Source organism: Sorex araneus, chromosome X (assembly GCF_027595985.1).
Source record: "Sorex araneus isolate mSorAra2 chromosome X, mSorAra2.pri, whole genome shotgun sequence".
NCBI classification, from domain to species: Eukaryota; Metazoa; Chordata; class Mammalia; order Eulipotyphla; family Soricidae; genus Sorex; species Sorex araneus.
In genome coordinates, this window is record NC_073313.1 from 371,423,481 (window position 1) to 371,449,370 (window position 25,890).

At 60.2% G+C, this 25,890-nt stretch overlaps 2 protein-coding genes across 3 annotated transcripts in view; one reads left to right on the forward strand and one right to left on the reverse strand.

The window, feature by feature from the left end:
* DHX57 (DExH-box helicase 57) overlaps nt 1-9,155 on the reverse strand; it is a 30,513-nt gene extending 21,358 nt beyond the window's left edge. The window contains exons 1-6 of one of the 2 annotated variants that reach the window (XM_055120876.1): nt 9,117-9,155; nt 4,596-4,810; nt 3,943-4,113; nt 3,115-3,300; nt 2,136-3,001; nt 755-981 (exon numbers count right to left, since the gene is read on the reverse strand). In XM_055120876.1, the coding sequence (XP_054976851.1) occupies nt 755-981; nt 2,136-3,001; nt 3,115-3,300; nt 3,943-4,113; nt 4,596-4,804 (1,659 nt within the window). In that variant the 5' untranslated portion in view covers nt 4,805-4,810; nt 9,117-9,155. Of the gene's footprint in view, nt 1-754; nt 982-2,135; nt 3,002-3,114; nt 3,301-3,942; nt 4,114-4,595; nt 4,811-8,991 lie in introns of both variants that reach the window. The other variant, XM_055120877.1, reaches the window with a different exon arrangement.
* Nucleotides 9,156-17,956: 8,801 nt separating this feature from the next.
* Nucleotides 17,957-25,890, forward strand: part of ARHGEF33 (Rho guanine nucleotide exchange factor 33) — a 52,181-nt gene continuing 44,247 nt past the window's right edge. Inside the window, exons 1-2 of the mRNA XM_055122144.1 lie at nt 17,957-18,068; nt 24,405-24,474. The gene's annotated coding sequence lies outside the window, so the exon portion shown is untranslated. The remainder of the gene's footprint in view (nt 18,069-24,404; nt 24,475-25,890) is intronic.

Below are 25,890 nucleotides of genomic sequence, written 5' to 3' on the forward strand. Positions count from 1 at the left end.
AGTGATCAGATCAGGTATATAACTTTAATTCCTTCCACCGTATTATCCATGCCCCCACACATGCCGCACTTGCTGGTCCTTTCCTGACCCACACGGGGATCCAGATGCAGCCGCAGGACCGGCAGAGTCCGAGCCATCCCCCGCCGGCCTCCCCACGCTGCTCGGTCCCAAGTCCCTCAGATATGTTTATATTTATTTGTTGTTTTGTTTTTTGGGCTACACCAGGCGGTGCTCAGGGATCACTCCTGGCTCTGCTCTCAGGAATCACCCCTGGCAGTGCTCAGGGGATCACACGGGATGCCGGGGTCCAACCTGGACTAGCTGCGTGCAAGGCCAGCGCCCTCCCTGCCGTGCTACTGCTCGGCCCTAGACTTTAGGTCTTTTTTTTTTTTTTTCTTTTTGGGTCACACCTGGCGATGCACAGGGGTCACTCCTGGCTCTGCACTCAGGAATTACCCCTGGCCGTGCTCAGGGGACCATGTGGGATGCTGGGATTTGAACCCGGGTCGGCCGCGTGCAAGGCAAACGCCCTCCCCGCTGTGCTATCTCTCCAGCCCTAGACTTTAGGTCTTAAACTAAATCTTCATGGGAACGGAGGGAAGAAACCCCCAGACTGGCGCCAGGAAGGATTAGCTGGACTCCTGCCCTGCCCCTTCCGAGCCCCTGGGCCCGTCCACACGCCCTGCACCCCCGGGCCCCTACCCACACGCCTCCACGCCAATCCTCCCTCTAGGCCACAGCCCCGGCGGGCTACCTGCTTGGCCCGGAACTGCTTGCAGAGCCTCGCGTTTTCGGCGTGGGCTGATCGCGCCGACCAGTCGTGCCGCCTGGACACCTTCTTCAGGTTCACGTAGCTCTCACTCTCCACCAGCGCGGGGGCGGGCCCCTCCTGCCCTTTCTCCTCCTCCTCCTCCTCCTCCTCCTCCTCTTCGTCCTCCTGCTCCTCCTCTTCCTCCTCCTCCAGCTCCGACTCCTCTTCAGCTTGAAGGGGACAAGGGGCAGCACCTTCCACAGGGAGCTGTGGCTGAGCACTGGGGCAGAGCCACTTTCCGACAAACATCCACAGACCCGGCCCGAGGGGTCACTCACTCCAGCACCGGCACGCACGGCCGGCCTGCAGACAGGGCGTCCGAGAGCACAGCGGGCAGGGCACCTGCTCGCACATGGCCCACCCTGTTTGCTCCCTGGTCCCTGCTCTGGTGCCTGTCCCCGAGAGAGACGCCTGAGCAGGGGCGGGAGGAAGCCCAGCACAGCCGGCTGTGGCCCCAACCCAAAAAAATAAAACCAGAGAAACACCCCGGCTGCTGGGATCCCACACGCTCCCTGGGGTGCGGCCGAGGCCAGGCGTGCTGACAGGCCTGGCGACAGCGGCCCGGACAGCGGAGCCTCCCCAGGCGCCCGACCGGGAAGCGTGAGGAGAGCCTGGTTCTGCTGCACAGCCCCCGACACGCGGCAGCAGAGGCGCTGCTGGGCACAGCGGGATCGATTGGCCACAGACGGAACAGTTCTTGGCAACGAGCAACGCGGGTGTGACGCGGGGGCCCCGGAGACAGAGGGGCGTGCAAAGGCCCTCACGGAGCCCCAGAGCACTGGGCTGCCGGCGAGGCCCGTTCTGAGCAGACAGAACCCGGGTGGGGCGGGAGGAGGGAGGCGGGAGGCGTGCCGACTGGGGCTCTGCTCTGCGGGGTGACAGCGGGGCTGGGGAGGACACTGTGAATGGCGCACCTGGACGCGTGCTGGACGGAGCCCGGGGTCTGCGCTAAGCCCGCCCCCTGCCAGGCCCACCGGGCGAGCTGCGAGGCAGGGAAGCGGGGCTCAAGCAGACGGCTCGAGGAAAGCCCAAGCTCCGGAGGGAACTGCGGGCCAGGCCCTGCGGGGACAGTGTCCCTCGCTTCTCGCCACGAGGCAGCCATGGACTCGGGCAGCCTGAGAAGGGGGATTCCTGGGGGGGCGGGTGCTGGCTCTGGGGAAGGGCATTTGTCTGAGGGGTGGAGGGTCAGAGCGGGCCGGCCAGGAAGGAGCAGGGGGCTGGGCTAGGAGAGAGAAGCAGCACCTCGACGGGACCTGCGAGAGCACGAGGGGGACACGGCCGACTCGGGGGAGCCTCGCCAGGGCCCCAGCCCTGCCCCACGTACCTTCCGGGATCTGCCTGGACACCGGGGAGCGGCTGGACACGGCGCCTCTGCGGCAGGCGGGCCCCAGAGGGCGTGGCAGGGCGCCGGCCGGGGCCCCGCTGTGCTTGTGGGGCCCGGCGGTCAGCAGGGGGGCCACGGCGGCTTCCTCCTCCAGGAGGGTGAGCAGCGAGTACACGGCGGGCTCCGCGCTCTCCGCCAGCGCCAGGGCCTTGCCGTAGAGGAGCTCGGAGATGTGCAAGCGACAAGCCAGAGGTAGGTTCTCGTTGGTGGAGTAGAACGCCACGAGGGGCGCCTGGTGGGGGTAGCGGTGGTCCCGAGGGAACCGGACTTCCAGTTCGTACAAAAAAGACGCGTCTCGCGGGGCAGGGAGGGGAGCACGGTCAGCGGGCCTGTCTGCCCGGCCCACTAGCTGACCCGGGGGCGCCTCGTGCCGGAACTTGCACTTGGGTCCGAATTTACAGCTGCCTTTGAGGTAAAACCTGCAGACCTCCTGGGGCGGCCCCCACGCGGGCCCAGCACCATCCTTCCCCCCCTGGGGAGGCCCCCGCGCGGGCCCGGTGCCGGCCCCCGGCGTGGCCTTGCAGAACCTGCTGGTCAGGTACTCCAGGTCCAGCCCCACGGTCCAAACTCGGTTCTGGATCCTCTCGGTGAACCTGTCCCCGCAGATGGACCTGAGGGCCAAGGCCTCCTCCCGCCGCTGCTCCACACACTCGTCCAGGCTGGCGCGGGCGGCCGCCGCGGGCGGGGCCGTCCTGTCCCCGAAGGCCTCGGCGAAGCACTGGGCAAGCAGCAGCTCCAGCGCCGCGCCCACGTCTCCGTCACAGGCCCCCAGGGCCAGCAGGCAGCGGTCAGTGTGGAAGCCGTACCTGCCAGGCCCAGAGCACGGGCGCTGAGCCCAGGCCGCCGCAGGGATGCCCACCCTCCCCCGGGGGGGTGGGGCCCACCGAGAGAGGTGCGGGGAGGGCCCAGGGCTCACTACCTGGACAGTTTCTGCACGGCGATGGTGGAGACGGGGCACGCGGGGGGCTCCGCAGCCCCCGAGCCGGCGTATTCGGAAGGGTCGTAGTCGGGGACCAGGGACGCCTCTCGGCCGGCCGCCCAGTACTGCTCCTCGTCACCGTCCGGCTCGTCGTCGTTGTCTTCCTCCTCCCCCGACTCATCTCTCCTGACAGGGGGAAGGGGGGTGTGATACGGCCCTCTCCATCGCAAACAGAAACTGACAGAGGCTGAGACTCTAGGACACGGGGCCGGAGGGTGCAGGGGCCCTGCAGTGACCCGCTGACTGACACACAGGCCAGCCCGGCCCGGCTGTGCTGGACAGACTATCATCCCCACGACCTCGCCAGGGACGTCGGAACCCCAATATTCAGGGGTGGGGTGGTAGTTCCAGGTCCCTGGCAGGGAGGAACAGGGCCCGAGCCAAGGGCACCCACGCTGTCTTCTCTGGCTCTGTGCTGGGAGGCTGCACAGCGGTGCTGGGGACCCCCTGATGCCCCCTGGACCTGTGCATCAATGGCACAGACGCCCTCCTGACCTTGCACAGGCCTCACACACGGACGCGCTCTCCTCTCTCTCCTCCCTCCCTCTGTCTCCCTCAGGCAATCCTGGCAGTGCTCGGGGACGGAATCGACTCTCCCCAGCCCAAGAACCTGCATTTCGGGGGGTTATTTTGCTTTCGGGCGACACCTCTCCACGGATACCGCTTACCAATGGTTCTCACTGCTTCTCTTGCGACCTTCTGACCGGGGAGGGGGGCCCAGCAGGGTCAGAGCTGACATTACCCCAAGGCCAGCCCGGGAGCACTCACTCGGAGCCCGCGTCGGCTTCCTGTTCCTGCAGGTCTCGGAGCAGCGCCTTCACCTTCTCCTGGTTCTCCGAGGTCATGTGCAGCCTCTGCAGAGGCACTTTGGCTTCCGAGCGCCACCGGGGCCGCGCCTCCGCCCTCTGCCCGCTGCCGCCTCCGCTGCTGCTGCGGGGCCTGCAGGGGACACCGGCGAGCGTGCCAGGGGACCGGGAGGCAGCGCGTCCCCACCGCCGGCCCGAGAACGGCTGGAACAGCCCGGCCCGGGAAGGAAGCAGCTGGGCCCACAAAAGCCAAACTAAAGCCGACCCGTCGTTTCTGCTTGGTCTCGGGTTATTCTGGGGGAGGTACTCCAGCAGTGCTCAGGGCCGACTCCGATTCGGTCTGCGTCTCTCCACCCCGCATTCCGCAGAAATGGCTACTGGCTCAGGGGCCAGCCCAGGCTCCATCCCCGGCATCCCACAGTCCCCCTGAGCACCGCCGGAGCGATCCCTAAGTGCAGGGGCAGGAGTGAAGCCTGAGCCTCGCCGGGTGTGACCCAAAACCAAAGGAGAGAGAAATGGACACTGGTTTCGTATCTGCCGGTCAGAGAGCACAGAAGGGGGGCGCGGACTCGCACCTCCAGACAACACCCCCCCCAAACCCGAGAGCAGAAGCACCTTGAGGAGGAGGGGCGCCGGGCGTCACTGAAGATGCAGAAGTCGTCACCGTCGTCCCACGTCCTGCTGGAGGCCTTCCTGCTGCCGCCGCCGCCGCCGCCGCCGCTGCCGCGGGACCTGCCGGCCTGGCCCCGGCCTCCTTTCCCGCCTCGGGAAGACCCCTTGGGCCCGCCCTTGCCGGGCTTGCCTTTCCTTCTCACGGAACTCATGACTGCCTGCAAGCAAAAGCGCGCGGGTCTCACGGGGCAGGAAGCTCAGGCCACCTGTCAACACCACGGACGGCCGCTGCCGCGCTGGAAGAAACCAAGCCAAACACATTTTATTTGCTGAGTTATTTCTGGGGCTCGGGCCACACCTGGAGGTGCCCAGGGCTTCCTCCCGGCCTGTGCTTGGGAGCCACTCCTGGCGGGCTGGCTGCGTCAAGACAAGTGCCTTGCCCAACGCCAAGCCCAGCCCTGCACGTGCTGAGGCCACTCCAGCACCGCAAGGCCAAGCAGCACCTGCTGGCCCGACACTGAGCCCGCACAGCCGTGTCAGGCCTGGCCAGGAAGGGCCGCAGCATCCGCGAACACTCCCTGGACGCCTTCGCCAGCGCAGCTGAAAGGGTCCAGCTACAGGACGACTGATCTACGTCCTCGAAGCAAACGTCTAACTACAAAGCACACATCTCTGGCAGCTGGCCAGTACCACAGTGGCCAGGACACTCAGGGCTGGACGAGCAAAGAGCGAGAGGAGCTATTGGAGTCCCGGAGGAGTGGGAGGAATGCAAAGGAATCACAGCCAAAGAAATCATGGACAAGAACTTCCCAGGGCAGAGGGAGACAGATCCAAACAGGAAAACTCTAAGACACAAATAAAACCAGAAAACAACACGAAGATGGGGGCAAAAAAGTGAACGCAAGAAGGCGAATAGAGGAACGTACACACAAAGGAAATCCCAGAAGAGACACAGCAGATGGATTAGATGAGACCCTACAGGCCGCAAGAGAAAGGTGGGGTGTCGCTTGAACATCCCAAAAACTTCATCGAGAATACTCGCCCCAGCCGGGCCATGACTCAGATCTGAGGGAGCGATACAGAGCTTCGCGGATGGGCAACAGCTTAGAAGTTCAGTCTCGAAACCAGTTTTGCAAGAAACATTAAAGCATCTTCTTTTGGCTTTGGCCACTCCCGGCAGTGCTCAGGGCTTATCCTGGTTCTGCGCTGCGATCTCTTGTGGCAGGGCTCAGGGGATCAGATGTGGGCCGGGGACTGAACCTGGGTCAGCTGCACGCAAGGCAGGTGCCCCCCCCACAGGACTGTCGCTCCAGCTCCTAAAGGAGCTTCTCTTTCCTTAAACCGAGTCACCGTGCGATGACACAGTTACAGAGTGGCTCCAGGGAGGGTTTCAGCCAGTGTTCCAGCACCTGTCCCCTCAGCGGCGTGTACTTCCCACTGCGTGCCCAGCTTCCCTCCCTCACCTGTCCCTTCACCGGCGTGTACTTCCCACTGCGTGCCCGGCTTCCCTCCCTCACCTGTCCCTTCACCGGCGTGTACTTCCCACTGCGTGCCCGGCTTCCCTCCCTCACCTGTCCCTTCACCGGCGTGTACTTCCCACTGCGTGCCCGGCTTCCCTCCCTCACCTGTCCCCTCACCGGCGTGTACTTCCCACTGCGTGCCCGGCTTCCCTCCCTCACCTGTCCCTTCACCGGCGTGTACTTCCCACTGCGTGCCCGGCTTCCCTCCCTCACCTGTCCCCTCACCGGCGTGTACTTCCCACTGCGTGCCCGGCTTCCCTCCCTCACCTGTCCCTTCACCGGCGTGTACTTCCCACTGCGTGCCCGGCTTCCCTCCCTCACCTGTCCCTTCACCGGCGTGTACTTCCCACTGCGTGCCCAGTTTCCCTCCCTCCCACCCTGCCCCCAAAGGACTTCTTTAAGAGCGGGACAAGTCTCTCCAGAGGCTGCCACTGAGCCTGGCACTCACGACGCCTGTGGTGGCCTCCACTAGACTAAGAAAGCCTGTAGATTCCGGGGTTCCTTTCCCCAGACCTTCATGATTATACGTGAGACTATGTGCAGGGGGGGAGTGTGGAGCCGTATGCAATGCGGGGGGCTGGGGGGACCGGCACTGGGCACTGCCAGGCATGCACCCGAACCCCCGCACTCTCTCGGCCCAAGTATCTATTTCCTGCTTTGTTTCCTAGCCCTGGCCCAGAAAGCTCCCTGTTGCAAGGATGCAACGTATTTTTTGTTTTGCTTCTGGGTGCTTAGGGCTGACTCCTGGCTCTGTGCTCAGGGATCACTCCGAGTGGGGCTCAAGGGACCACGTGGTGCCGGGTGCAAGCAACCCACCCGCTCTTCTACTGCTCCAGCCCAAGCCCGCGTCTTAAGGGTCCGGTGGAGTCCACGTCCCCTCGGAAAGTACACACCCTGCAACACCCAGAGCAGACGGACAGGATCCCTCCTGCCAGCCGGGCCCCACGCAGTCGGGCAAGGCCCGGCTCGCCGCCCCTCGGGCCTGTGGCCAGGCTGAGGGTTTGGTGCTGCCTCACAGACAAGGTTCCCTCCTAGACCACAGAGAAGCGGCCGTACTGGCTGGGCATAAGCGCCAGGTCACTCGGGGGCCGCGGCCAAGACTCCACCCTCCAGAGGAAGGGCCTCCGCTGTGTGCGGACCGTGCTCTCCGCACGGGCAGTCGTGGCGACTGTGCGTAAAGCGGCGGGGAGCGCCAACGGGCAGGTGCCTCGCAGAGAGCGGTCAGGCTGCCGCGGCCGGGTGCAGGTGCCCCGCGTAACTGAGACTCGGGCACGAGAGGACGGGGTGGGCTGGCCGGGCTGGCCGGGCCTGAGGCGGGATGCTGGGTGCTCCACAGAGGTGCCTGGCAGGGGGCTGAAGGCTGAGTCTGTGCCAGGGACAAAGTCAAATGACTTCCCTCACTCCCCTAACACCCTGCCTTCGCGAAGGAACCAAGTCTCGAAGGCAGTCAGTCCCTTTCCGAGTCCCTGCCCGAGACCCGGCACCCACCCCACCCACACCCGGGCGCTGCCCGAGGAACCGCCCAGCTTCACGGCTGACCCAGGGAGCCGCCAGAAGGACCCTGGCTGCTGATGGGCCCAGCTCCAAGGCTGGGAGAGTTGGGCGGCTGAGCGGCGGAGACAGGACCCCGAGGCCCAGCTGCCCAACGGGACCTCAGCAAGGCAGAGACAGGACACGGCATACAAAGCAAACTCGTGCCCGAAGAGGGAGCAGGCTCGGGGTGGGCGGGAACCTGGGCACAGGTGGCGGAGCTGGGGGTGGAATACCGAGTACCTGGAACAACTGTACCCTGACTGGGGTCTCCGATGCTTAGAAAGTTGAAGCTAAACAATAAAAAATCAAACCTTTTGACCCAAGAACTGAAACCCACCATATCCTCCTCTCTCTCTCCCCCTCGCTCCCCCCCCTTCAATTCGGAATGTACAGATGGGTTGGTCCCACTCTGGCTCATTCCTGAGTGCTCACGGAGCAAGGCGAAAGGCGAGCAGGATGAGAGAGAGGTGAGTCCACTGCAAGCTGTCCCGTTCCCCTTGGGTCGCTGGAGAGAAGGGCATGCCACACTGGCCCCTGGGAAACTACAGACAGGCCCCGTCATGCCAGGCCCCGGGCTGGGGGCAGAAGGAACTGAGGGAAAGCACAGGCCAGTCTTTGGGGGGCTCCTGCGGCGGAGACGGGGCAGGGCGGGGCAAACAGTCCAGTACTGGCCAGCGCTGGGGCACAGGGGCTTCCCCGGTTGCCCGTCACCTCCCTGTGCGCTGGTTCCCGGGGGAGAAACAGTGGTCCCGGGTGCAAGGACGAGACCAAGGGGCAGCTGGAGGCGTGTTCGCTCCCCGCTGAGCTGAGCGACTTCCTTCCTCCCCGTTCCTCTGGGTAGGGGCCACACATGTAGTGTTCGGGGGCCACTCCCGGGGTGCTGGGGACCACGCGGGATGCGGGATGGGGCCCGGCTGGCCCGCGCAATGTGACACTCGGGCAGAGGGGACACCCACGCCCGGCCACCCCCTCCGCGCCGCCCGCAGGGTCCTGTCCCGGGCGCGTGCCGGGGTGGGGGCGCCGGGCTGCGGGAGACCCACGGGCAGGGTCACGGCTCCGTCCCACCCGGGCCGGGCCGGCACCGGGATGTTCCAGCGCGAGCCCCCGGCCCGGCCGCTCCCCCCGCCCCGCCCCTCTCCGTGCCCGGAACAGCTCGGGGGTCCCGCGCCCAGGAAACTCCCGGGAGCACCGAGAGCCGCGGGCAGCCCCGGGGCCGGGGCCCGGGAAGCCGGCGGGGGGCTGGGCTGCGCCTCCGGCCGGGCGGGGGGCGGGTGCCCGGCCCGGGGGTCTCCGCAGCGCGCACGCCCCCGCCCCGGCGGCCTCCAGCCCGCCCCCCGCCGACTCACCGGCCGGGCCCGGGACAGCGACGCGGCCGCGTGGGCCCAGGGCTCCGGCCCGGCGCGCGGCGCCTCCTCCGGGTGTGCCGGGCCAGGGGCCGCCCGGGTCGCGGGGTCCCGCCCGCCCCCCGCACCTGCAGCCGCCGCGCCGCGGCCCGCGCCGTCGCCCCGCCCCCGCGCCTCCCGGTTGGCTGGGCCGCGGGCCGGCGCCATCCACTTCCGGGGCAGGCCCCGGCCCCGCCCCCGCCGCGTCCGCTTCCGGGTGAGCGACGCCGGTCGCCCTGGCAACGGGAGCCGCGCCGGGCGGGAGCGCTGCGGGCAGCCCTGAGCGCCGCGAGCTGGCGACCCCCGGGGAGCGGCTGAGCCCCGCCAACGTGTCCCAGGTCTCCGTGCGGAGTGAGTGGGCCCGGCGGGGGGATCGACCCCCGGTGCCGGGCCGACCCCTCTCGGCCGTGCTGCCCCCCTCGGCCGTGCTGCCCCCCCCCGCTGTGCTGTCCCCCCCTCGGCCGTGCTGCCCCCCTCGGCCGTGCTGCCCCCCGCGTCGGCCGTGCTGCCCGCCCCCCCGCTGTGCTGCCCCACCCCACTGTGCTGTCCGCCCCTCGGCAGTGCTGCCCCCCCCGCTGTGCTGTCCGCCCCCCTCGGCCGTGCTGCCCCCCCTCCGCTGTGCTGTCCGCCCCCCTCGGCCGTGCTGCCCCACCCCACTGTGCTGTCCTCCCCTCGGCCGTGCTGCCCCCCCCCCGCTGTGCTGTCCGCCCCCCTCGGCCGTGCTGCCCCCCTCGGCCGTGCTGCCCCCCGCGTCGGCCGTGCTGCACCCCCCCCTGTGCTGCCCCACCCCACTGTGCTGTCCTCCCCTCGGCCGCTGTGCTGTCCGCCCCCCTCAGCCGTGCTGCCCCCACCCTGTGCTGTCCGCTCCCCTCGGCCGTGCTGCACCCCCCGCTGTGCTGTCCGCCCCCCTCGGCCCGTGCTGCACCCCCCGCTGTGCTGTCGGGGGGGGGGCCCAACCTCGGCCGTGCTGCACCCCCCGCTGTGCTGTCCGGGGGGGGGGGGGGGGGCCCCCTCCGCCGTGCTGCCCCCCCTCGGCCGTGCTGCCCCCCCCCTGTGCTGTCCCCCATCAGCCATGCTGCCCCCCCTGTGCTGTTCCCCCTCTGTGATGTCCGCCCCCCTCGGCTGTGCTGCGCCCCCCCCCCCCGTCCCCCCTCGGCCGTGCTGCCCCCCCCCCGCTGTGCTGTCCTCCCCTCGGCCGTGCTGCCCCCCCTGTGCTGTCCCCCCTTCGGCTGTGCTGCCCCCCCAGCTGTGCTGTCCTCCCCCCCATCGGGCGTGCTGCCCCCCCCCCGCTGTACTGCCCCCCCCTCAGCCTTGCTGCCCCCTACCCCCCTCCCCTTGCCCCGGCTGTCCCCCCTTCCCCAGCCCAGGATGTGGGTTTGGAAGCAGCACGTGCAGGGGGCAGGACGCTTGCCTCCTGAGGGGGTGACCCAGGCCGGTCCCGCGGCCCCGCCAGGAGGGTGCCCCCCCCCAGCACGGCCTGGAGCGGCCCCCCAAAGACAAGCCCCCAAAGCCAAGCGCAAAGATCAGGGGAAGGGCTGGAGCGGGCGGTAGAACACGTGGGAGGCTCCTGGCGCTGTGAAGACAAACAAAAAAGTATGTTTTTAAAAGGGTGAATTCTGTACAAATAAACCGGACCAGGGGCTGGGGCGATAGCACAGCGGGGAGGGCGTTTGCCTTGCAAGCTGCTGACCCGGGTTCGATTCCCAGCATCCCATAGGGTCCCCCGAGCCCGGCCAGGAGTGATTCCTGAGTGCAGAGCCAGGAGTGACCCCTGAGCATCCCGAGTGTGACCCAAAAAGCAAATAAATGAATAAACCGAGGGGAATTATTTGGCCAGCACTCGCGCTAGACCGTGGAAACGCCTGTGCGTGATGTGACGGCCCCCAGGCTCACCCTTGGAACACCCTGTCACGGGCCCACGACAGACAGATCACTTTCTTCCTTTGTTTTAAAGCTGCTGAAGAAGTTTCTAAGATAAACTTTATTTTTCCGAATGGAGACAAGTACGGTAAGCGGACCTTTCAGCTTTTGTACTCGCAGGCTAAAGTGCAATAGCTTGAGAGTGAACTATGAGGCAGCCGCTAATCCCACTGAGAAGCTGGGTGGGAAATACCAACAGATAAGCGGGTTTGGTTGGGGCTGCTCAGTGCCCGCAGGGGCCGCTCCCCGGGAGGCTCAGCCCGACCCTGGGTGTCTGATGGTCGCAAGCGGGGATGTGGTGTGCTCAGAGGTCACCACCGCAGGGGTCATGTGCACTGGGAACCGAGCTCGGGGCCTCCCATGCCAGGTCTGAGTGCCAGCCCTCCCGTCTGTTTCCTGGCCCCAGAGGAACATGTTTGAAAGCTTAACTCTCGCAGCGAGACTCACAGGGTGAGTGTCACGCCGCAACTCTGGGGTCAGTCAGTCTTTGTGGGCTGTGCTTCTCTGGTCTGGTCATCCTCTGGCCCCGTCTCTGGACTCACTGGCTAGGTGCAGTGTGAGGGAGTCCAGGGGGCCGGCCGCAGAGGGCGGGTCAGACAAGTCTTAGCCGGTGCTCTCACTCGGAATGCCCAGTGCTCCTCTCTTTCTAGATGGTGAGTGTACGAGGACATCAGCTGGAGTCGTTGAGAGAAACGGAGTAGGCACTCATAGCACCCCGGACGGGATTGTCTACACTGGAAGCTGGAAAGATGACAAGGTACCACTGTTGTTCTAAACGCTGACAGGAAATAAGCCATTTTTTGATGAAATGATTCCAGGCATTTTGCCATTAAAAAATATATCTGAGGGTCTGGAGTGATGGCACAGAAGGTAGGGTGTTTGCCTTGCACACGGCCGACCCGGGTTCCATTCCCATCATCCCATATGGTCCCCTGAGCACCAACAGGAGTAATTTCTGAGTGCAGAGCCAGGAGTAATCCCTGAGCATTGCCGGGTGTGACCTGAAAATAAAAAAAAAATAACATATCTAAGGGGGCTGGAGCGATAGTACAGCAGGTAGGGCGTTTGCCTTGCATGCGGCCGACCCAGGTCAATTCCCAGCATCTCATATGGTCCCCTGAGCACCAACAGGAGTAATTTCTGAGTGCAGAGCCAGGAATAACCCCTGTGCATTGCCAGATGTGATCCCCAAAACAGCAAAAAACAAAAAACAAAACCAAAAAACACATCTGAGTAAGCTGGACAATTGAAAATCAGATGGTTATATTTAAGGTACAAGCATCAGAGCAATATTAAACTCATCCACAGGGGTGGGTAGTTCTCGGCTTCTTCATTCTTCTCCTGCTCACCCAGCAAAGCCAAGCCCAGCACATGATTTTGTCGTTACACCCGTGTGGCATTCACAAGAGGTCGGGCCACTAATAGCCCCATTTTATTCGATTTTGGTTTTAGTTTTTGGGCCACCAGCAGCCCTTCCTCCCTTACTCCTGACTCTGTGCTCAGGGATCACTCCTGACAGACCTGAGGGAACATGTGTGGTGCTGGGGTTTGAACCCAGTTCATTCACATGAAGACAAGTGCCCTCCGCGCTGTTTTGTCTCTCCTATATCTGATTCCCAATAGTCCTATTCTAAAAACGACCAAGCGCAATTCAGATTTCTTGTCCAGCGAGACTGTGTGCCCAGGTGGGCTTGAAGGCACGTAAATCTTTCTTTACAACTCTGAGTACTGGTGTCTGGCCCGACCAAACTTTTTTTCTTCAGGATTTCTGATATTTCTGATATTCTCAAGATATCCTGCAGACCCCCATTATCATCATGGACCCCCTAGCTGTCAGGACCGTTTGAATTGATGATCTTAACCAACACATGTGAAGGACATGATTAAGCATCATTTTTTTTTTTTTTTTTTTTGCTTTTTGGGTCACACCCGGCGATGCTCAGGGCTTACTCCTGGCTCTGCACTCAGGAATTACTCCTGGCGGTGCTCAGGGGACCATATGGGATGCTGGGAATCGAACCCGGGTCGGCCGCGTGCAAGGCAAACGCCCTACCCACTGTGCTATTGCTCCAGCCCCAAGCATCATTTTTATTTGGTTTGGACCACATTTGGCAATGCTCACAGCTTAATTTTTTTTTTTTAAAGATTTTTTTGTTGAATCATGGTGAGATAGACCCTTACAAAGCTCTTCATGATTAGGTTTCAGTTATTCAGTGCTCTGACATCAGTGTACATTTCCCAGCACCGGTGTCCCTAGTTCCCTCCTGTCACCCCTAACCCCAGCCTCCAGCCTGCCCCTGTGATAGGCACTCTGTTTTCTCCCTCCCTCCCTCCCTCCCTCCCTCCCTGTCTCCCTCTGGGCATGGTGGTTGAAATGCAGATACTGAAAGGGTACCATGTATAATACTTACCTCCTCTCAGCACTCAGTTTTTGTCAGTGTGATCATTCCCAGCTGTTATTGTCACAGTGGTCCCTTCTGGGTCTTACCTACCCTCCTCACGGCTCACTTTTGTCTCTGAGTCAACGATGACCCCTACTGAGCTCGGAGAGCATGTGGGCCCCAGGCATCAAGCCCAGGTCTGCCACGTGCAAAGCAAGTGCCCCCCCACTGTCCTCCCAAACGTGTTTCTGGAAATGAAAAATAATGCAATGAAAGGTTAAATTAAGTGTATCATAGACATAGGTGTCCAATTTTGACGGGTTCCAGGGAAACAAGATTAGTTACTAAGGTCATTTCCTTGATTCTGAACAGATGAATGGCTTTGGAAGACTACAACATTTTTCAGGGGCAGTATACGAAGGCCAGTTTAAAGACAATATGTTTCATGGACTGGGGACTTACACCTTTCCAACAGGGGCAAAGTACACTGGAAATTTCAGTGAAAATAGGTAAGGTAAACATGAAAATTCTTCCTGTAATTCTTTTTTTTTAAAAATAGATTTTATTTTATTTCATTTTATTCTATTTTATTTTATTTTTTTGCTTTTTTTGGTCACAACACTCAGGGGTTACTCCTGGCTCTGCACCCAGGAATTACCCCTGGCAGTGCTCAGGGGACCATATGGGATGCTGGGAATCGAACCTGGGTCAGCCGCATGCAAGGCAAACACCCTACCCGCTGTGCTATCGCTCCAGCCCCCTTCCTGTAATTCTTAAAGATCTTTTTTAAGATATAATTTCTTAAGTATTATACATATACACATATATATGTAGCTAATACTGTTTTAAAAATGTACTTAGTTAAAATATTTTAAAATATATTCAATATATTTATGTATTAATATTTATATATATTTTATTTTTTAATTTTTAATTTTTTATTTATGTATATTTTAAATGTGTTTCATTAAAATATACTATACTGTTAGGATGGTTGAGTATTTTGGAAAGAGGGAGATAGTCTGAATAGGCTGAGACCTCAGGTGCTGGGGGCAGTCAGGACAGAGCAGGGACCACTGTGACAGCGACGGCTGGAAATGATGACTCTGAACAGGAACTGTGTGCCCGAAGGAGGGAAAGGAGCCAACAGGGTCACCTCTCAGCACCTGCATCGCAAACCGTAGCGCCCCAAAGGAGGGAGGCGGCGGGGGAGGTGCCTGCAAGGAGGCAGGCTGGGTGGGGGTGGTGACTGGGGGGGGGCAGGGGGGTTATGGATGACTGGGAACACTGGTGGTGAGAAATGGGCACCGGTCAAGGAACTGCTGTTGGAATCTTGTATGTCTGAAACCCAGCCCAACCGTGAACAGCTTTGTAACTGTGTATCTCACAGTGACTCAATTAAATAATTTTTTAAAAAAGGTTAAGGGGGCTGGAGTGATAGCACAGCAGGGAGGGCGTTTGCCTTGCACGTGGCCGACCTGGGTTCGAATCCCAGCATCCCATATGGTCCCCTGAGCACCGCCAGGGGCGATTCCTGAGTGCATGAGCTAGGAGTGACCCCTGTGCATCGCCGGGTGTGACCCCCCCCCAAAAAAAAAGCAAAAAAAAAATAATAAAAAAGGTTAAGATCATCTCAAACTCAAAAGTCATCCTAAAAATATGACTTTTGCTGAGAATCTGCCAGAGACCTCATTTATTTCTCGACTCCTCTGTTCTATGAAACTTTTATAGTCAGCGTGGACACGGAGAACCTGTTGAGATTATTAAGACAATGTATACCCCACATTCCTCTCACTTGTGAGGTCCTTTGCTTTTTTTGCGGGGGAGGGGATCATACCCAGTGATGCTCAGGGTTTCTCCTGCTCTGCGCTCAGGGGGCCGTAGGGGGTGCCGGGGGCCGAACCCGGGCCAAACCCGGGTCAGCCGCGTGCAAGGCAGACGCCCTCCCCGCTGTACTGTCGCTCTGGCCCGTCTTTTGCTCTTTTGCCAGACGCCCTTGGTGCCGCTCGGGACCCTCCTACGCGGTGCCCAGGGAGGGTCGGCGTGGCCCCGACCGCAGAGCCCGAGCTCCAGCCCTAAGCTCTCCCTGCCCTCGGGAGAGGGTTTCAGAATTCCTTCACCTGAACATGATTTTTCTGAGGCTTATTTTTGTCTGTTTTTGGGTCACACTCAGCGATGCTCAGGGGTTACTCCTGACTCTGTGCTCAGGGCCCACTCCGCAGTCTGTAGCGTGCTGCAAATCTCACCTGAACTCTTGCTCTCAGTCATGAACAAACTGGTCTTTCCTGCCGCAGGGTGGCCGGCGAGGGCCAGTACACCGACACGCACGGGCTGGAGTGGTTTGGCAGCTTCTACTTCACCTCTGCTCCCGGCCTGAGACTCAAGATCCTCATGTAGCGCCTCACAGAACTTGAGCTCATCCAAGTGCTCCCAGGAGGAAACCGGGTGTTCCACAGTGATGTTGCTGCTTCTCACTTAGAATTTCACAATAAAGCCATGTGCCGTTTTCAGTTTCATTTATATCTCATAGTTTGTTCAAACTACGTGGATCAATTGAGAGTGCTCATTTTATTTTTTTATTTTACTATTTAAAAAATTTTAAGCCACTAGCATTTGGGGATAATCTGTTATATAGCAATAAAAAATAAAGCCAGAAATTAATATTTGGAAGTAGGTCTTGCCATAATAAAAACAGGTAACAGTGACTTTGGGATTGGGTAGGGAGTAGAAGTTAGAAGGTCATATAGGAGATCGTTAGTGGTTTGAAGGTGGAGAGAATGTCAGTAATGACATTACGGTGGAAAGTTTGACATCTCCTGTACTGACGTGGAAAGTAGAAAATGTGAGGAATACACCTATTTGGTAAAGACATTTCCAAGAAGACAGACAGTGGCAACTATTTTTCTGTTTGAGACCTATTGTTTGTTCTTTGGATACGTATGGTAAGTCCTAATAGCAAGGAATTAAAGAAAGGAGTATTCCATTTTATTTTTTATTTTTATTTATTTATTTTTGGATTTTTGGGTCACACCCGGCTATGCACAGGGGCGACTCCTCGATCTGCACTCAGGAATAACTCCTGGCGGTGCTTGGGGGACCCTATGGGGTGCTGGGGATCAACCCGGGTCGTCCACGTGCAAGGCAAACACCCTACCTGCTGTGCTATCGCTCCAGCCCCAGTATTCCATTTTAAAGCAGATTTAGATTAAATATTGTTACCCTTAAACTATTAGGTTGGAAAATAAATGTTTCTCATTCATAGTTCACTCTCCAGCAATATTCCCACGAAGTAAACCGAGAGAGAGTGCTTGCTTAATAAATGCAGGACTTTACCACCTTGGCAGTCTACTGCCAGTTCCTGCCGGTGTTTGGTCACGTCCTGCTTTCAGAGTTCTTCTTTAGTAATTTTTTTTTTTTTTTTTTTGCTTTTTGGGTCACACCCAGCGATGCTCAGGGGTTACTCCTGGCTTTGCACTCAGGAATTACCCCTGGCGGTGCTTGGGGGACCATATGGGATGCCGGGGATCGAACCTGGGTCGGCCACGTGCAAGGCAAACGCCCTACCCGCTGTGCTATCGCTCCAGCCCCAGAGTTCTTCTTTAGCCACTTCAAGGTTTTGTTTTGATTTTGGGGGTCACACCAGATGGTGCCTGTGTGCTCGGGGGTCCCTGCCAGTGGTGGTCTGGGGGCTGGACAGTGCTGGGGTGTCAGCGTGCCCTTGGTCCCCCCAGCACTCCTGGGCCCAGGCCTCGAGTACATGTGCATGTGTATGTTTATCTGTCAGTCTCGGGGCGCCAGCAGCGCTGCCAGGGCTGGACTCCTGGCTGGGTGCTCAGGGCTCACTCCTGTGCCCGGGAAACCACTTGCATTATTGGGACTGAACTGGGTCTGCCACAGATGAGCCAACTGCTTGGACCCATTTGTGTTTTCTCCCTAAAAATCACAGTTTCGGGGGGTTGTGTTTGGGCCACTCCTGGCAGTGCCCAGGGCTCTCTCCTGGCTCTGCACTCGGGGATCCCCCCTGGTGGGGCTCAGGGGGCCGTATGGGACACCCCGGATAGAACCCAGGACCCAGGTCAGCCGTGGGCAAGTAAGCACCCTACTGCGCTGTGCTACTGACTCCGGCCCCCCCAGATGGGGTCTTTTTGGGTCGTTGCTGGGGATTCACATGCAGTCTCAGGAACACGTGGTCGTAGGGTTAGATATTTTTGTGCTATTTATAAGAATTTTATACTTAAGCAGTTCTGAATAGAACAAGCTAGAATAAGGCAAAATAGATATTTTAAGGGACCAGAACACATAACGCAAACTCAAAACGCACAGAAAATGTAGAAAAATATCCACTACACAAGAAAGTCCCCCATTTGCCCTGAAATCATTAGAGGCGTTGATGTATGTGCTCCTTAAGTGCTCGCTGCCCTCACTGGTGGCGAGATGGCTTCTCAGCGTTGAGGTTTCCAGTTTTCTCAGCTAACAGTCATCCCCTGAAACCCTTTCTTCCTTTCCTCGTTGGAGCTGAACCATTCAGTTATTTGATTAGTTGGTGCCGGAGTGTGACCTAGAGCTTATATAATTAGAGGAGACGCTGGTTTTCCTCATTTAAAAACCTAGTTGGCATCTGACTGTTTCTGGGGAAGTCAAACCTCTCCACTGCTTTTTTTTTTTTTTTTTTTTAATAAGCCTCAAGTTAATTGAGAATCCAGAGAGCTCGGAGGGTGCGAGCCCGGCAGGCAGCGTGAGGTGAGTGCGCTCCTCTCTGGGCTCCAGAGCGGCAGGGAAGGGTCCCGGCGAGGGAGCGGTCTCAGCAGCTCTCGCTCACTTAGACTCATTTACCCAAACATGCCCACGGCCTCTCCAGCTGGCACTAGGCAGTCGCGGTGAAGTGCTGAATGCCTCACTTTGTTTTCTCATTGTTTCTCCTGCCTTTCTGGGGCTCAGCACACGAGGTGTTGGGGGACCCAAGGGCCTTTTGCATGTTTCTGTGCTTAGTGGGAGCTGAGTGAAACTCTGGGCAGAGCATGAAAGAAAGCGTCAGGGGTCTTCACTGACGGGGCAGCCAGCCCGGCCTGAGATACGCCTCTTGGGGGCCGAGAATAACGAGAGGAAGGCCGGGCCAGGGGGCTTCATGGGCACCTTTCGGGGCAGAGAATAGGTGACTCTGTCGGTGTTTCTGGGAACAAAGCTGGGTGGGTAACAGCATGGGGGCATTTTTGAGGCGGAATTCTAAACTAGTCTCGGGAGCATGGCAAGGAGAAACGGGCTTCACTTGTTGGCTTTCTGTTCTTTCTCGGGGGGTTGTTTTGGGGCCACGCCTGGGGACGCCGAGGGCTTACTCCTGGCCCTGTGCTCAGGGAGCACTCCTGGGACGGCCCGGAGCACCGTCTCGGGTGCCGGGGCTTGAAGCCGGGTCTGCCGTGTGCAGGGCAGACGCCCTCCCCGCTGGGCTGTCGCTCCAGGCCCAATGGCTTTCTATCCTCAAGTGAGAAGGGACAGCTCATAATTAGAGTTAGAATTACTTGCGCTTTCAAATGTTGAAATGAAAGCATTCTGGAGATAAGGAAGTTCATATTGCTCTTGTCTTTTTTCGTTCCTCCCTTGAGGAATTAAAAGTGAGATGCTGCTGGGCCAGAGCGATAGCACAGTGGGTAAGGCGTTTGCCTTGCACTCGGCCGACCTGGGTTCGCCGACCCGGGTTCGATCCCCGGCATCCCATATGGTCCCCCAAGCACCGCCAGGAGTCATTCCTGAGTGCAAAGCCAGGAGTAACCCCTGAGCATCGCTGGGTGTGACCCAAAAAAAAGCAAAAAAAAAAAAAAAGTGAGATGCTGAAATTCCCACAGCCGTTCCGTTGAAGGCGCTTCTGCGGGATTGAACGGTCGGAAATGTGTATCGTGAGATGACTTTGGGTACTGTTAGCCTCAGGAATTTCCGTGGACCTAATAAATGTCGATTTTTATCAATACATGGGTGGGGGCGTGGGGAGAGAGCTCACTGGGCTGAGCCTGTGGAGGCCTCCCTGAGCCATGGCTGGGACTGAGCCTTGAGCACTGGGCCAGGAGTAGCCCCTGAGCACCCCAAACAAAAGGACTGAGCTCGTGTGGCTGAGCACCTTCCTTCCAGAGGGTCCGGAGGTTAGACTGCGTTCCCAGGGCCCGGGCTTTGTTTTGCGGCCAGTGGCGCTCAGGCTACTCCTGCTGGGCGGGGGTTGCTCCAAGCTGAGCGTGGGGCCCGCACGGTGCCCGGCCCGGGCCAGAGCCCTGCAGGCAAGGCACGGTCCCTGGTCGGCAGGACACACGGGACCGGACAGGAGAGCCCCTTGTGTGCGTGTCACGACACTGGGAGCTTTGTTTGTTTGGGGGGGGCCACACCCCGCGATGCTCAGGGCTTGCTCCTGGCTCAGGGGACCCTAGGGGTGCCGGGGATTGAACCCGGGTCACCCACACGCAAGCCCCCAATCTCACCTACGTTGGGTTGCTTTGATTGGGACAGAATTGAGCAGACGTGTGGGTTGTCTCCTCTGAGGGTCCGGGGCGCAGCAGCACCGTGGACAGACCCTGAGTCCCCCTCTCACTCTCTCCCCCTTCCCACCCTCTCTCCCCCCTCCTCCCTCCCTCCCTCTCTCCCCCCTCCTCCCTCCCTTCCTCCCTCCCTCTCTCCTCCCTCCCTCCCTCCCCCCTCCCTCTCTCCCCCTCTCTCCCTCCCTCCCCCTCCCTCCCTCCCTCCCTCCCTCCCCCCTCCCTCTCTCCTTGTCTCCCTCTGTCCCTCCTTCCCTCTCTCCCTCTCTCCCCCATCCTCCCCTCCCTCCCCCCTCCCCTCCCTCCCTCCCTCTCTCCCTCCCTCTCTCCTTCTCTCCCTCTGTCCCTCCTTCCCTCTCTCCCTCTCTTCCCCATCCTTCCCTCCCTCCCCCTCCCCTTCCTCCCTCCCTCCCTCTCTCCTTCTCTCCCTCTGTCCCTCCTTCCCTCCCTCCCTCCCTCACTCACTCACTCACTCTCTCCCTCTCTCCCCCCCCCGCTCCCTCCCTCCCTCTCTCCTTCTCTCCCTCTGTCCCTCCTCTCCTCCCTCTCTCCCTCACTCTCTCCCTCTCTCCCCCCTCCTCTCTCCCTCCATCTCTCCTTCTCTCCCTCTATCCCTCCTCTCCTCTCTCCCTCTTTTCTTCCCTCCCTTCTTCCCTCTCTCCTTCTTGTCTCTCCTACTTGCCTCCCCCACCACTTTTGTGCTTTTTGGTCCATACCTGACAGTGCCCAAGGCTTACCCCTGGCAGTGCTCGGGGATGCTATGGAGTGCCAGAGATTGAACCCGGGTCAGTGGGGTGCAAGGCCAACACCTTCCTCACTGTATCATCGCTCAAGCCCCCGCTTTTCCTTTAATAGAAGTAGCTTTTTGCCTCTTTGGGATGAAGGATTACTTCTTAAATGTTCTAAAATAAGAGCTGGAAGGGTGGCACGGGGTCCGGTGGCTGCCTTATGCACAGCTGATGTGGGTCCGAACCCCGCACAGCCCCAGAGACCCACCAGGAGTGATCCCTGAGCACCACCGAGTGTGACCCCGAAACAGACAAGAAGAAAAGCTGCTCTTCCTGCAAAGCAAAGCCGCACAGATGTTTGCAGGCGTTTCAGGAGGTGTGCGGCTGGGGAGGGGCCGGGGACCCTGATCGGGGGCCTCCGGGCACCGCTGCCCGCGGCTCAGAATCACGCAGTCTTTGGTCTGGAGTTTCAGGGCGGGAGTAGCCAGTGCCTCTTGCTCAGCTGTGTGAAGGGCCTCACGGGGGATGGGCAGCCCGGGACCCCCGGCTCCCTGGGGGCTTTTATCAGTTTCCAGTGACTCGCCCCCAGCGTGTCCCCAAAGCCCGCACTGCTCCTCAGTGCGCGGAGAAAGCCGGGTCGCCCGGAGTGGCGGGGAGACGCTGGCCCCAACCGTGATGCGGCTGCAGCTGGGCCGGGGCGGGGTGGGGGCTGTTCGCGGCTGGAAGGGGCCCCTCTCCTAAAGTGCCGGCAGAGAGGGGGAGGCAGCGGGGGGGGGGGCGCTCAGGCCCGGCGGGGGAGGGGCGCGCTGTGGGATTGGGGGTGGGTCCCTGAAAATTAATCATCCTCGGGTGCCGGGTCAGCCGTGCCTCCTCCCGCGCTGCCCTAGTTTCAGCGAGAAGACACGGATTCTCGCCAGGAAGCTGCAACCTCCCAAGGTCCTCTGGGCCTGGGGGAAAGAGGGACAGAGACCAGACTTGCGAGAGTGGGGGTCTTGGTGCGGGCCCCGGGCAGGGCGGGCCGGGCCATGCCTGCCTGAGTCGCGGCTGAGCGTGGGTCCCGGGCTACACGGGGAGGGCAGGGCTCAGGCTCGCTACAGCCGTAGGTGGACTGACTAGTACGACACTCGCCTTTTAGTTTCCTAGTTCAAAGGAGGAGAGACCAAGTTTTTAAAAATCTATTTGGGGGCCGGAGCAATAGTGCAGCGGGGAGGGCGTTTGCCTTGTACGCGGCCGACCCGGGTTCGATTCCCAGCATCCCATATGGTCCCCTGAGCACCACCAGGAGTAATTCCTGAGTGCAGAGCCAGGAGTAACCCCTGTGCATTGCCGGGTGTGACCCAAAAAAGCAAGATAAATAAATAAATCACTGTCACTGTCATCCTATTGCTCATCGATTTGCTCGAGCGGGCACCAGTAAAGTCTCCATTGTGGGACTTGTTGTTACAGTTTTTGGCATAGCGAATATGCCACGGGTAGCTTGCCAGGTTCTGCCATGCCGGCAAGATACTCTCGGTAGCTTGCCGGGCTCTCCAAAGAGGGACGGAGGAATTGAACCCGGGTTGTCCATGTGCAAGGCAAAGGTCATACGACTGTGCTATCACTCCAGCTTAAATAAATAAATAAATAAATTAATTAAATCTATTTGGGGGGCCCTCAGAGACAGTACCCGGAGAAGGCACTTGCACACGGCCAACTCCAGTTTCATCCCATCACCCCATAGGGTCCCCTAAACCCCACCGGGAGTCACCCCTGGCCCCAGAGCCAGGAGTGAGCCCTGAGCACTGTGGGGTGTGATCTAAAACAAACAAACAAAAGAGCGTGTTGGGCAGGAGAGCTGGTACAGTGGGGAGAGTGTTCGCCTCGCCCCGGCCCTCCCTGGTTGGTCCCTGGCACCCGTAAGGTCCCTCAGTGTCCCAGGGGCACGGGGTGACTCCTAAGTGCAGAGACAGGAGTGACCCTGAGCGTCGCCGGGTGTGGCCCCCAAGCAAAGGAAGAGTTGCTTGTCCTGAGCGCGTCCGACCCAGCTCATCCCACACGGTGCCAGGGCCCAGGCCCAGGGCCTCACCCCGCACCCTGACGACCCTTTCCTAGCTGGCTGGCTTCCCACTTCTGAGTCCAAGGTACCCCCCTGCCATGGGGCAGCAGCCGTGAGAGCGTGAGAGCGTGGCTGCCCAACGCACCCCCAGGCTGCTCTGACTCTTCTGGGCTGGCCCTGTCCCGGCACCTGCACAGCGTCCAGCTGGCCCCCCAAGCTCAGGGTCCCAGGGGGCTGCTTGTGCCTCCCCACAGTGGCCTGTTCTACCTCGAGCCCAACTGCAGCTTTTTTTTTTTTTTTTTTTGCTTTTTGGGTCACACCCCGGCGATGCACAGGGGTCACTCCTGGCTCTTCACTCAGGAATCACCCCTGGCGGTGCTCAGGGGACCATATGGGGTGCTGGGATTTGAACCTGGGTCGGCCGAGTGCAAGGCAAACGCCCTACCCGCTGTGCTATCGCTCCAGCCCCCCAACTGCAGCTTTGATCTTTTTCTTTTTCTTCTTTCTTTTTTTTTTGGTGGTGGGGGCGGGGGTGGGGCACACTCGGCGGTAATCAGGGCTTACTCCTGACTCTGTGCTCAGGAATCATTTCTGAACTCAGGGATCCATCTGAGGTGCTGGGATGGAGCCGGGGTCAGCGCGTGCAAGGCCAGCGCCCTCCCTGCTGCCCTGTCGCCCCTCTAGTCAACCTTGTCTCCCTTGAGAGACCCTCCCCAGGCCCCCCGCAGACTTGGGAAGTCCTGGCACTTCCTGCTCGGCTGCCCTTGTCTGGGCTGGTGCGGGGACCCAGTGAGCCCCCCTCTGTCTGTCTGCGCTTTCCAGAGGAGGCAGGTCGCACCGCCCTGGGGCTCCCGTGTCTAAACACCCACTCCACGTGCTTCTGTGGAAAGCCGGAAACCCTGCCCTTAGCCAAAGGGTGGGAGGACGGGCTTGGGGCCGTGGGCAGGAGGCCCACCGTGGCAGGGGGCCAGGGACCAGAGGACTCTGTTCTGTCCCCCTGAGGCTGGAGGACGGTGACTCAGCTCAACCCTGGCTAGAACTGAACCCACAAAGGCCAAGGAAAGGGATGGAGGCAGGCCAGGGGGGCCCAGGTCAGGCCTGGGAGGGAGCAGGGGAGGGTGGGTGAAGGGGCCCGGGAGTGGGGCCCCCAGAGCCCGCCAGGGGCAGGCAGGGACTCTGCAGGTGTCTCTGAATTACCCAGCGGCCACCCCACCCCGGGACTGACAGAGTCGCTGGGGACTGCTGCCAGTCACACCAGTCCCCTGCACCCCGTCCGCCCTCAGGTGCGTGGGATGACACCCCCAGGCCCCCACCTCAGTGACAGGCATCGGGAAAACAGCCCAGGAAGATAGACTGAAACACCAGCCAGCAGGGCCCGGGGCTGGCACCGGCTCGGAAAGGGCATCAACCCCCCTCCTCGGCTGCTTCCTTCAGCCCCTCCAGGAGGCCCCTGCCGGGCCGGTGTGGGCCGTGACCCCCTGGGAGCCCCCACACATGCGCTCTGCTCCAGCTGGTGGAGTTTCCTGTGTCCCCGCACGGCCGGATGGTGCGGGCGGGGGCCAGAGGAGAGGCCGGAGCCATGGAACAGCCTTGGACACGCAGGTGGCCCCGAGCCCTGCCAGGAGGGACCCCTGAGCACGGCCGAGTCTGGGTCCCCACGAATGAAACAGATGAAACAGTGAGACTGAGACAAGCACCCCTGACTCCTCCGGTGCTAACTCGGACAGGCTGCAGCGGGGGTCTGGGCGGGCGGGCTGCTCCAGGGCACCCGGCATCACCGCTCCTTTACTCTTCATAGAGCCTCCCGAGAGATGGCGAGGACGCCACCAGCCCGGGCGTGATGTCGGCGGGTGGAGGCCGGCCGCGCGGTGAGTGATCGCTGACCTGCTTCTCGGAGACGCAGTCCCGGGTTTGGGCGTCAGTCCCGAGGGAGGGACCGGTTATTAATGGCTCGACGGGTGTGGTGGCCGCTGAGAACAAGCTGACCCACTGGGGGACCCCGCCTTACAGAGCACGCCCCCCGTGGCTGCCCTCCTGGAGGCAGCCATGAACACCAGTGGCGTCTGTCTGTCTGTCTGTCTGTCTGTCTGCCTGCTGGGCCACCCCCTGCTGGGTGCTCGAGCCCCTCGGCAGTGCGCAGGGACGTGCAGTGCTGAGGTTGGAATTCAAGGTCCCGGATGCTGAGCAGAGGCTCCGGCCCTGCGGGCATCTCCCCGGTCCTCGAGCCGTATCCTACCTGACTTGCATCTGGGCTGCCTTTGAGGATGACAGATGCCCACTTAAACGTGCAGATACTGCCTTTCACTCAGCGTTTCCCGGGCCCCTGTGCTGGGCGGGGGGGGGGGGGTGGTGAAAGCCCCGTCCAATGGGCAGGAGTCACGGTCACGTTTGCCGCGGGGGTGGGGGTGCGGAAAAGGGTTAGGGGTGCATGTGGGTGCCCAGAGCACAGCCCCCCCTGGGGAGCTGTGGGGGGTTGGAGCTGAGTGGATTCTGAGCCCAATATGAAGAGCGTTTAAAATCCAGCCCAAAAAGCGTGTCTGGAAGACAAACTGAGAAGGGCAGAAGCATATTGTGAGTTTGGGACCCCAGGCGGGCAGGTGGCTCCACGGCAGGGCCCTTAGCTAGCAGGCGAGAGTTCCTGGGCTCTATCCCCAGAACTGCAAACATTTTAAAACAATAATTTTTTTCGGGGGGTCATACATAGTGGTGTTCAGGGGTTACTCCTGGCTCTGCACTCAAGAATTACTCCTGGCGGTGCTCGGGGGACCATATGGGATGCTGGGATCAAACCTGGGTCGGCCGTGTGCAAGGCAAATGCCCTACCCGCTGTGCTATCGCTCCAGCCCCCTTGATACAATTTTTTAAACTTATTTTTTTTTCTTTTTGGGTCACACCTGGCGATGCACAGGGGTTACTCCTGGCTCTGCTCTCAGGAATTACTCCTGGCGGTGCTCAGGGGACCATATGGGATGCTGGGAATCGAACCCGGGTCAGCTGCGTGCAAGGCAAATGCCCTCCCCGCTGTGCTATTGCTCCCGCCCCAAACTTATTTTTTTAAATTTTATTTTCATAAGGTTGTTCACATTAATTGATTACATTCAATATTTCAACACCAATTCCACCACCATTTCACCTTCCCACCACCATTATTACGAATTTTCCCACCACCATTCAAGCCTGCCTGCCAGGGGCAGATGCTAGATCATTTATTTTCTGTTGCTTATTATGAATCTCATGAGAGGTCCTGGAATTCTAAAATGAGATGGCGCCAGGAGGCAGATTGT